The sequence below is a fragment of the Brassica rapa genome, chromosome A10, assembly GCF_000309985.2.
Source record: "Brassica rapa cultivar Chiifu-401-42 chromosome A10, CAAS_Brap_v3.01, whole genome shotgun sequence".
In the NCBI taxonomy this organism is placed as follows: domain Eukaryota; kingdom Viridiplantae; phylum Streptophyta; class Magnoliopsida; order Brassicales; family Brassicaceae; genus Brassica; species Brassica rapa.
Window position 1 is genome coordinate 5,325,381 of NC_024804.2, and position 11,931 is coordinate 5,337,311.

At 35.6% G+C, this 11,931-nt stretch overlaps 2 protein-coding genes across 5 annotated transcripts; one reads left to right on the plus strand and one right to left on the minus strand.

Annotated features, from left to right (window-relative positions):
* Window positions 1-4,398: 4,398 nt before the first annotated feature.
* LOC103847709 (ribosome maturation protein SBDS) lies at window positions 4,399-6,004 on the plus strand. The gene is made up of 4 exons (XM_009124792.3): window positions 4,399-4,638; window positions 4,799-5,129; window positions 5,204-5,371; window positions 5,449-6,004. The coding sequence occupies exons 1-4, from the start codon at window positions 4,505-4,507 to the stop codon at window positions 5,887-5,889; spliced, it is 1,074 nt and encodes a 357-aa protein (XP_009123040.2). The 5' UTR covers window positions 4,399-4,504; the 3' UTR covers window positions 5,890-6,004.
* Window positions 6,005-6,178: 174 nt separating this feature from the next.
* Window positions 6,179-10,401, minus strand: LOC103847707 (transcriptional corepressor SEUSS). Of its 4 annotated transcripts, none has more exons than XM_018655810.2 (11): window positions 10,200-10,401; window positions 10,040-10,056; window positions 9,034-9,953; window positions 8,825-8,944; window positions 8,654-8,702; window positions 8,336-8,550; window positions 8,165-8,233; window positions 7,942-8,039; window positions 7,750-7,843; window positions 7,487-7,556; window positions 6,179-7,382 (listed from the first exon to the last, which is right to left on the minus strand). In XM_018655810.2, exons 3-11 carry the CDS (start codon window positions 9,778-9,780, stop codon window positions 6,532-6,534), a joined length of 2,313 nt encoding a protein of 770 aa, XP_018511326.2. In that variant the 5' UTR covers window positions 9,781-9,953; window positions 10,040-10,056; window positions 10,200-10,401; the 3' UTR covers window positions 6,179-6,531. The 4 variants fall into 4 exon arrangements, with proteins under 4 accessions (XP_018511326.2, XP_018511325.2, XP_018511327.2 ...); XM_018655809.2 differs by having other exon boundaries at window positions 10,040-10,071; window positions 10,200-10,391; XM_018655811.2 differs by lacking the exon at window positions 10,040-10,056 and having other exon boundaries at window positions 10,200-10,392.
* Between the last annotated feature and the right edge of the window lie 1,530 nt (window positions 10,402-11,931).

Here is an 11,931-nt window from a genome sequence, read left to right on the forward strand (position 1 = left end):
AATCTGTTGATTCTTAAATCAGACATATAGATTTCAAAATCAAACATACGGAATTCAGAATCAAAATAAATAGATTTTTAAAATCAATCAAATGGATTTGCTATAAATTCAGCTTTATAATAAAATAAAGTATATAAAATGTAAACCACATTCATATATCATAGGTTTATAAAATCTCTCCACATATCTGTTGCTATTGTGGCTCTCACTTGATTAGCATGTTCTCTTTGCTGATCCTGAGTTACAAGAATTTCTTCATCATTGTTATTAACTAGTTGAACATCTTCTACATCCTCAGAGTCTTTTTATTCAGGAAAATTATCTGTTCTACAAAACTTCCGAAGAAAATTATGTAACCCAACACACGCAAGTACGATCTCTGTTTGTGTCTTGTAAGGAAAAGGGGGTGCAGATTTAAAAATTAGAAACCGAGATTTGAATATACCAAAAATTCTCTCGATAACATTCCTCAAGGAAGCATGACGATGATTAAACAACTCTTTATCATTCTGAGGAGTAGAATCCTGACCAGAAAACTCTTGTAGATGGTATCGAACACCTCGATATGGAGCTAAGAAGTTCTGATGATTTGCAAAACCGCAGTCAACTAGATAAAATTTTCCTGATATTAAACAATAAAGTAGTTAATTATCTGGAAAAAATATGTATGATTTACAATATATTTATATATATATGTGTACCTTCTGGAACTGGTAGTCGATTAGTGTTCCTTGTTAAAGCATCATTTAATATCTTTGAATCATGAGCTGAACCTTCCCATCCACTAAGTACGTATATGAATTCAAGATCAAAATTACATGCAGCCAACACATTTTGGGATATATCACCTTTTCTGTTGCGGAAAGGAGCTGCATCTTTTTTTTGCACCATTGCAAATATATGTGTACCATCGATAGCTCCGACACAATCCTAACATATAGTAAAATTATGATCTATAGAAAATAATAACTCAATCATGGTTAAAATATTAAAAAATGTACCTTGAAGAATGGATAAAATCTTGTACTTTCTTTAATCTTTTGAGGTGTTCCGGGTCCGGCGGTAACCATAAAACTTGGTGAAATTTGGTTTAAAGCTCGCAAAACTTTGTGAAAATTCTCACTTATAGCAAACTTGGATCTCTTAAAAGTATCTCTTGTATAGCAATACCTCAAATTTTGACCAACTACAAGGAGAAAAGATGCAACCATTTCTTCAAAGCTGATATATCTTGTATCAGTTAAACTTGTCTTCTCTCTGAGAAGATTGCATAACTTCTTGTCAAATATAAGTTTGAGATCATCAAATTCTTCAAATGTTTCATCACGAAACTTTTTGAACTTTGGATGTGCCTAAAAAAAAATTAAAAAAAATTTAACATAATGAAAAAAAAAATAATAAAAATACAACCTTATGTTTATTTACCTTTAGATATTCAGCCCATACTTCTTTTGAAGCTGTAAACCTTTTTGTGGTTGAATCCCATCCAAATCCAGAACTAAAACGAAGAAGTTCAGCCGCGTTAAGATATTTTGTTTTGCAAGATCTTCATTCTGTTTGAGTAGTGTTGATAGGTTTTATTGCATCCATGCATTCGATTGAGAGTAGATAGAATTCGTCTCTCCACCATAAATTTGCTGAATGTGCCATTACTGTCACGCAAACCCGAAGCAACAGCATCTAAAAGTAAATTGATCAAAGTTTTATTTTCTTCAGGACTCCATTGAATATATGAACATTTTTCTCGTTCTTGCGATGGGTCTTGTGTTTCTTGATGTGATTCTCCCATTGATGCTTCTGGTTTTAGGTTTTTTGTGTTTGTGTGTTTATAAAATTATGTGTGTATAATGAAGATTATATAGAAATCATGACACATGTATTATGGAAAGCGGAAATCAATATAGAAATAATAGAAAATAAAAAAATCAGGAAATATAACTTTTTGTTCAAAAGAAACGACATACTCCTACCAAAAAAAAACAATGACATATTCTACTGAAAAATGGAAGTTGGTGTTAATAATAGAATATTGCATGATGAAAGTGCCATGGCTTATTTGAAATTTTTGTTGTATACATGAGATATTGATCATTTTTTGTTAGAGAAAAATTTATAAGTCAAATCCATTCAAAATAACAAGCTATAACTCAATATTTGTTTCTTTGTATTTTACTCTCTAAAACACTTATAAATCTATTCAAATCCAAATTCAAATCAAATGCTTAATCAAATCCTTACTATTGAATAATACCTAATTTTGAAATCTATTTTAAAATCATAGAACCAATAACAATGAATTTGAATACAGATTTTAAAATGAGAAAAAGACTAGGATAGCACCAAACCAAGTTTTAATTCCCAAAGTAGAACTCAAGACTCAAAGTCACAAAAATAGGTTTCATTAAAGAGGTAAATATACACTTATACCCCTTGGATTAATTAATCCAAATTTTAGGGTTTAGAGTTAAGGGGTGGGGTTTTGGAATTAGGGTTTAAAATTTTATAAAAAATAAATACAAAAATAAAAAATAAAAATTTAAAAAACAGTTTCAAAAAGTATTTTTAAATTATAAAACGAAAATTTGAAAAAAAAAATTTCGAAAAAAAAAATTTATAAAAATTTCGAATCTGAAAACATATAATCTGAAACTATAAATTTTTTTTTTTTCATTTTTCTATTTTTTTTTTTTTTTTGGTTTATTTATTTAATTTTAAATTAATAGTATTATGGATATTTTACCCTTTAATGAATGTCATTTTTGTGACTTTCTCTTTCTAGTGCCATTTTTGAGACATAAACTTCAAAAGGTGCTATTATTGACAATTGCCTTTTTAAAATCATACTAGGTGATAACCCGCGCCCTGCACGGAATAAATAGATTTCAAAATATTATCACTTTTAATATGTAGACATAATAAAAGTTAAAGTCATAGCAAAAAATACTATATGTTATAAAGTAAGGGTTACACGAAATTTAATATATCAATCTAAATTAAGCTGCGAAAATTTTGTTTAAAAATTGTATATATGTTTGCATAAAATAAATTATAAATATAAAATAAAGCAAAACATAAACAATAGACTAATAAAATATAAAAGAAACAATGTCTTGAATGGTTTCAAATCGGAAACAAAGTTAAAACCAACCATTTGATTGCTTGAGAGAATGTTTTGATATGAGCAAAGTCGAGAAGAAATGTGTGGTGAGTTTTCTGAATTATAGAAGCAGTATATTTATACTAAAAAGAAATCGCCGTGTGGTCATATAGATTCAAAATAATGGTCGTAACTAAATCGAATATCACACATAACTTGCGCTCCAATCTTAGTCGAGAATTACTTTAATATTGTAAATAGTTAATGCAAATTTCCTTTTATCAATCACAATTGAACAAATTCAAAAAAGTTCACGATTATTAATTGATTACAATCATTTGAACCTTAATCTACGTTCCTTATATACAAAAGTCAAGTCCTTGCAAATCACGTATTATTACCATCAGTTTACCAAATTTGTAATTTGAAAATATGTCAAAGTTATTAGAAGTTTCCTTTTTCCCAATCATCAATTAATTTCGTCTTTGCAAATAACATTTGAATCATGGGCAATTTGCTCCGCCATTATTTGCATTATGCAAGTTGGCGTTAAAATCTTAATTACGATAGATCACCTAAGGTAAGTTTTTATATGTGTATGCCAGAAAATCGTATTGTACCTTAGTTTCTACAATCGCAAGGCGTAGATCATCTAACAATTTAATGAAACGGGGCAAGTATATGTCATATGCATGGTTCTTCTGTTTCACTATTTTAAGAAAAAAGTTTTTTTTTTGATATATTTTTAAGAGAACAAATATTTTTTCGCATTTTTAAGAAAATCAATCACTTGAGTACGTATTGATCATCAAATACTTTTTAAGATTTTACAGAAAACAAACTTTGGTTGATAATCGCACATTAATTTTTCGCATCTATATTCATTTTTGAATAAAAAATATTAGACCACTACGTATGTCAGTAATGTTTTTGTATTGAAACAAATTAATGAAAAAACTTCAGTCAAGGTAATTAACATAACTTTAAAATCTTTGATATAATACGTAGAACTTCGGTTAAGGTAACTAACACAAGAAATAAATGATAAGATTTGATGTAATACGTATCAACGTATATATGTGACAAATGTAGACAAAACAAAGGTAAATATAATGTTTTGATCAATGGCACGTTGTGTAATTACTCTAGTTAACAAAAAGGTTTTAAATAGAATAGGTGAGAAAGCTTGTGGAGTTGCTACATAAGAAATAGTACACTTGTAATAAACACATGAACTAAAAGTTATTTATTTATAATGCTCCTCAAATAATAAGAAAGCGATAACCAATAACACTAGATTTTGCTTGGATTTTCAAATTTATTAAAATCATAGAACCAACAAGACCCCTTAGCCACGAGAGGGAAAAAAACTCAGTTTCCAGAAACTTACCAGAGAGAGAGAGAGAAATGTCGAAGACGCTGGTGCAGCCGGTAGGGCAGAAGAGGTTGACGAACGTCGCAGTGGTTAGACTGAAAAAGCAAGGCAACCGCTTCGAGATCGCTTGCTACAAGAATAAGGTCCTTTCATGGCGCTCCGGCGTGTAAGCACTCGAACTCTTTCGCTTCATCGATTTTCGTTTTCGTTTGCTATCAATCGTTCTTGATTGGCGATTCGATTTCGATAAACCCTATTTGGTTGTTCAAATTGATTATATAATCTGAAGCGAAGGGAAACGAGTGTTATTTGTTTGTTTTGTGCAGGGAGAAGGACATAGATGAAGTGTTGCAGTCACATACTGTTTATTCAAATGTGTCCAAAGGAGTTCTTGCCAAATCAAAAGACTTGATCAAGTCCTTTGGATCTGATGATCATACCAAGATATGCTTGGAGATTTTGGACAAAGGTGAGCTTCAAGTTGCTGGAAAGGAGAGGGAATCACAGTTGTCAAGCCAGTTTCGGGATATTGCTACCATTGTAATGCAGAAAACCATTAACCCTGAAACCCAACGCCCTTATACCATTAGCATGGTAGAACGTCTTATGCATGATATCCATTTTGCTGTTGATCCTCATAGCAATTCCAAGAAACAGGTGAGTGGTATTTATTTATCGACTCCCTATGGAAAGCTTCATTTTTTGTTATTATTATTATTGAACTTGTGCAGGCTCTTGATGTTATCCGTGAGCTGCAGAAGCACTTCCCTATAAAGCGTTCTCCAATGAGGCTGCGTCTCACCGTTCCTGTTCAAAACTTCACCTCGCTTCTGGATAAGCTAAAAGAGTGGGGCGCTTCTCTTGTCTCCAGAGACGAATCTGGAACCCAAATGTCCACTGTAATGATTCTGTAAACTTGTTGTAGATTTTTCTCTCTGACTCTTCTCTGATCGTGTTGATATACATTCTTGTGCAGGTCTGTGAGATGGAACCGGGGCTATTCCGAGAATGTGATTCCCTTGTGAGGAATATGCAGGGGAGATTAGAGATACTCGCTGTATCGGTTCATGCTGAAGGTGACACAAACATGGATCATTACGATGAGCATGATGATATGGCATTGCAGACCAACAAGCCCTTGTTGCCTATTGAGACTGAGACGGATCCCGTCGTTGAACTTAGCAAGAAAACGCAGAAGCAAGAGATGGGTACAAAGAAAGAAGAAGGAACCAAGTGCAGCACTTGCAACACGTTCGTTGGGGAAGCTAAGCAATACAGAGAGCATTGTAAGAGTGATTGGCACAAACACAACTTGAAGCGTAAGACGCGCAAACTGCCTCCTCTTACTGCTGAAGAATGCATGGCTGAGATTGATATGGACGACTCCAAAGCAGATTTGAAAGACTACTCTTTCTGAAATTTACTGATTTTAAATGTAGTCCCGCCTTCTTTGTTGATGTTAAATGCAATATCTTGTAGTCGTATATATTCTACACAAACTTATGGAGCTGATCAATGAGTTTTTCCCATAATGCTTGGAATGAATTTTGCTAACTGTTGCAGTTAACAGAGACCCTTTTTCTCACAATGGAGATAGCTATTGACATTTTGGATTTTATACATTTGAATCAGTTTTTTTCTGAACCAACCATAGACATCGCAAAAAGAGTTTTGCATTGTTTAGGTCGAGAGAAATGCTACTACGCTGTCAGAATTTAGGAAAGTTTCGTTAACACATCAAGATAAACTGAAGGATACAGCACATGATCCATTGCCTCCATGATGATGCAATGCATGCAACACCCATAGAAAGATGTACACTATAACTATAAAAGCATAAGAAAAATCCCCAAGATTGAAAATAAAGAAGAAGAAATGGCAACTCAAGATGGTATCTGTAGTTGTGGACGAGGTGACCTAGAAACCAGTCGTTGTAGGAAGATTTTTAACTCTTTCCTTTCCTTAAGCACAGCATAGCGTAGCGGCTTATCCTGAGTTTGTGATGTGCTTTGACAGCAGAGAACATTACCCGTATTAAGAGTCTCACAAGTCACCTTCATCATACATTCCAATCACACTGAAAATTGTTGAAAGCATTGACTGCCCCTAAGCGTTGGTTTCCAACATCCTGTTGCCCGTTTGGATCTCTCACCATCATCCCAGCTCTTCCATTCATAAGACCATTGTTCCCGTTAATATTATTCATTCCCATCGACTGACCCATCCCACCACCAAACCCTCCAATACTTGTGTTCACTTGACCGTTGTTCATCATCAGAACACCAGAGCTATTTACATTGCTACCTGCCTTCCCATCATTCCCAAAAGACTCATGCCCTCCTCCTCCTGAGGTATTATGCGCTTGGTTGTTGTTCATCAGGATCTCATTAAGTATCTTCTGCACCGAGCTAGACTCATTTGCTTCATCAGCCGCAGCCGCAGCCTGTTGAATGGCTGGTAAGTTTGTGGAACCCATGTGATTATTAATAGATGTTATCCCGTTTTGAGATGGATAGTTGTTGTTAGATGAGGAAGTTGGAGACTGAAACGATGGCAGGTTGTGTTGTTGTTGCTGGGATGATGGCGCCATGGTACCCGAGTTGCTTGGTGACTGCATCTGAAATGAGTTTCCACCATATGGACTGCTTGGAGTTTTGTAAGCAGCATTCTGATTCCTTTGCTTCATCGAATTCTGGTGGATGAGCCCTGCGATGCTGCCTGTGGAGGTGGATGCAGAAGCTGTATTGAAGGCATAATTTAATGAGCTTTGCCCACAACTCTGATCGTTGTTTGCAATCTGGGCAATTGATTGCTGCTGCTGCTGCCTTGGCTGTTCATTGGGCTGCTGAGCAGAAGGACCAGGCAGTGCAGAGGATGGACCTGTTCTCCGTGGAAACTTGGCTAAACTCTCTGTACCAAACAACAAAAAAAGGAGAAAATTTGACACGAGATATCTATCAGACACGTTATATTACAAAAAAAAAAGATGCTTGAAAGGAGGCAGATTTACTTACCGATTGGTCCTGTTCTTGTTTCTCGGCTATAATCTATTAAGTCCTTCATACTATTTACAACCTCCGAGATCTGAAACAGGGCAAAAGGCCAATACGCATTAGCAAGCATGTTCAGGACACTTACTACAAATGTTGATTTAATTAATCTCATTATATTATTTTCAAAGATGAACATCCGCATCTGAAGCTCTATGTAAGATTGCATGACAGTTCAAATGGCACTTAATTACACATTGATATATTATTCAATATATCCTATATACCTGCAAACACCGAACATATCTCTTTGTGTATCCCAAATCATTCACGAGCGGTACTTCTAGGGCCTTTGCCAACTGTCTGGCAGATGCAACAAACCTGCATAACAGTGGAAGCACGTCAGAGAGATCACCAACAGAAAGTTGAATAACAGAGAGAGAGAGAGAGAGAGAGAGAGAGAGAGAGATGAAGTTTACATGTTGCAATTGTTTTGCAGCTCCGGAAGAGCAGAATCTGTTGTTGCATTTTGAGCGGCTTGTTGATATTTCTGCGCTGCTGACCCAAGCTGACTAACCTGTACATGATAATACAAAATAACTAAGCATATACAAAGGCAATAACTTCCTATCATAACATATTATCAAAAGGATAAACCCAAGTTTCAATTACGAGAACATAAAGAACAGGTGTGGAAGTTACCTGCGGTATCAAAAGCCTTCGTGGAATGAGCTCTTCATGCCGCCGAGCACAGAATTCCCAAGAGAATATCTGACAAGGAAAATACAAAAAAAAAAAAGAAAAAAAAATAAAGGGTTTGGAGAAGAAAACAATACTGTGGTTTGGCAAGAGAGAGAGAGTAATTTGAGTAACCTTTAGATCTGGTGAGAAAACTATTCGAAGTTGGCCATCACGAACAACTCGAAGCTGCTCAAACACGCTCTCTTGTGTTGCTTTTGCATACTCCAAGACAATTTGACCAGATGAGTTCTGAGATTCCCTCGGCATGTCCACATATAAAAGTTCTTCCAAAGTGCCACTTTCATACTTTATCTTAAATAGCCGCGGGAGGACTTCCGCCGTTGCCTCTAAACAGTGAAAGCAAAACAAAGGATCAATCAGTAAGAAATGACACGAGAAAATGTTATATTCTAAAGTAAATTCTCAGAACTGATCCTCCAAATAACATACCAAAACCACGCCCAGGCTTTCGGTTACATATCTCACAGTGCCACACATCCTGCAATGTATGTGAAATAAAATAACCATGTGAACAAGTATCTACAAAGTTTCTTGAAAAACTCATGAGATCAGAATATCAAAAAATGAAGAAGATGAAAATGACAAGTAAGAGCAGTAAACCTGAGGGAAAACGCCAGTTGTTTGCCGGCCACTACCATACATAGAAACGCACCATCTCTTCTTGGCATTAGGGGCAAAGTACTCTGATACAAATTTTCTCCAGAACTCGATGTTATTGTCCTGCATTTAGTATCAACACAACGGTAAATCATGAAGACAAATACTCGCTTGAATTAAAAAAATCATTTAAGGTAAGAAAGAAGCTTTACTTCAGGCCTATGTTGTTGCCGGTACATATACTGGGTAAGACGCTGAGCACCCATGCCAGGTTCATACACTGGTCTCATAGGTGGCCTCTGCTGCTGTGGTAATTGAGGACGCTGTTGAGGCAATGACTTCAGGAGGTGTTGCTGATGTTGAAGTTGCATAAGTCTCTGCTGGTGAAGTATATTATTCATTTGAGTCTGTGGAGATTGCCCCGGCATTTGAAGAAACTGCCTCTGCTGCTGCTGCTGCTGCTGGAGAAACAATGACTGCTCTGAATGCTGGGGTTCCATTTTCACTTGTGCTAAGTTTCTCATGGCCTGAAGTTGCTGCGGTTCCAACTTAACCGATCCTAAGCTTCTCAACATTTTCTGTTCGTTGGAAACCTGACCACCACCAGGTTCCAACTTGACACCAGCTAACCCTCCTCCACGCTGCTGCTGCTGCTGCTGAAAATTCTGAGGCTCCATTTTCGTACTGCTCCGTTGTTGCTGGTTAGCTGAAACGTTGGAGAAGTGCTGACCTGACGAGGACAAGCCACTAAACCCAATGTCTGACTCAGCCGAGCCATTAGCAAAAGAGTGGTTGTTGTTGAGGAGTGAAGATATGTTTGGCATACTCATACTCATGTTGTTACTGAACTGAGTCAGTGGAGAAGGAAATGGTGGTTGTGAAGGAAGATGAGGAGGAGGAGGAGGAGGAACATTATTATCGCCACTGCCAACTGGATTTGGCGCCTCTGATGGTACCATACTCCCAACAAGAGATAATCTCAGCTTTGTCTTGGACTTGGACTACCAAAGATGTGGTCAATGCACGATGAAGTTGTTTCTGACCAATGATGATGAAATCTAAGTGGAGAGATTCCTTATGGAAGATTCCGATCCGAATTGAGCAAATCTACTCCATTCCAACTCAGCAGCACCTTGAACAAAACAAAAAAAAAACAAACCCAGAAAGCTCGATCAAAACCCTAATTGAGGAGAGCTACAAGATGAGAAGGATACTTACAAGCGCTGGTGAAGAATCTGTCTCCAATAAGCCTCAAATCAAAGAGATAAAATCAGTAGCAAGCTAGGAAAGGAACTTGCTGTTCATCTTATAGGATAACCCAAAAAGAAACAAAAAACAATTCTCTGCCGCCTACAAACTGTCTTTATTTAAACTATACCTTATGTTTAGCTCAGAGTATTGTGTCCTGTTCTTCGCTGTATCAGAGAAGTTGATGAAGAGAGAGAATAGTGTCCCTTGCGGACGTCAAAATTGTATTCGATCTGATTTATTTCATTCCCTTTCTTACTTTTTCTTTTTGTTCAGTCTCTCTCTCTCTCTCTCTTCTCCTTGAGATGAAGTCAATGACATTACCCTAGATATGTCTCTCTTATCATTTTTTATTGTTCCTTTGTTTTTTTTTGTCCGCTTGTTTCTTCGGTTTTAATGTTGAAGTGTATTTTTTCTCGCATTTTTTTTAATTTCTACGAACAATTTCCAAAAATATAATGTATATTATTATCAAATTTATAGAATTTTTTTTAAAATAATATAATTCTAAAAGAGATTTTACTTTGTATAATTAAACACCTATAAAATAAAATATTAAAGAGTCCATAGATATGAAAAATTGCTCAAATTAAGGAACCAACTATTTTACACGGTTTAAATTATGAAATGGGAAAACCTTTTTCTTTTCTTTTTTGAACACCACAAATACTGAATTAGATTGAAACCCCATCACTAAATTAATCAATGGGGATGAGTTGCAGAGATACAATACTGATTTAGCTATTTATATAATTCATGCATCATGCCAATATATTCCATGCTGCAACTTTACCATAATGGTGTGTAGGGGATTAAAGAGTACATTCTTTTCCATTTATCCTTGGTAAGATACCTGATGCGATCATCGAACCAATAATCAACCGTAAACACATATAACGCCCAAAAAAATTCAAACAAGAACTTAAAAAAATGCCTAATCAAGGTCAATCAATACAAAATCAAGAATAAAAAATATATAGAAAAAATTATGTTAGCGCAGTGATGACTGAGTTTTAGAAGTTGAAGAAAAACAATTTTTTAAGGTGTTCATCCATATACTAATCGTGAAGTCATACAAGAAGTGCTACTTAAAGTGAAGTTGAAATAAAGCTGTATAGCTGACTTGAAGACTGGAATTGGAGCCGATTTAGAGCTAAGGTAAAGATTACTTGGAGACCAAGCAAGCTATGATTTACCTTGGAAAAAAATAAATCATCAAGAGAAGATTTTCAAAAGACTTTTAAGAAGATTTGGAAATATTCTATAAAGGAAGATATGGTAATATCTCTTTCTTGGGAAGTTAAGGCAAACCACAAAATATACAAATATAAGTAAAAAACGATGTGCCTAGGATTAGGTACCACTTTAAGAGAAGGCCGTAAGCATAGGGGCTTTGATGTCGAATGAGAATAGACACAAAACATAAGGGCTAGGGGTCATGAGGGGGTCAGAGGGTTCTTGGGTTAGTTTGATCTAGGAACGTGTAAGGCTACTGTCTTTGTTTGAGTTTGACATGTTAGTCAACTCGGAAGAGAGCTAGTAAGACACTTTATCTACGTAAAGATAAACCTTCACTATTATCCTAGTGCAGTATTTTGTGAAATAAATAAAGCATTGTACTTGTATGTATTACTTTCTGTAACAAAGTCGTCTTGCACTTTTAATTGGTATCAGAGCGGGTCACCTAAGTCACTGGTGAGGATCCTGAAGGCAAGAGGGAAGACTGAAGAATGAGTACAACATGAAGCATGGTGGTTGAGCTGAAGTAGTGTCTGGGCGCTGAACCAGTGAATATGGGCGCTGATGCAGTGTATGGGAGTTGTATTTTAAAACTCAATCATCAAGGGGAGATTGTTAGTGGA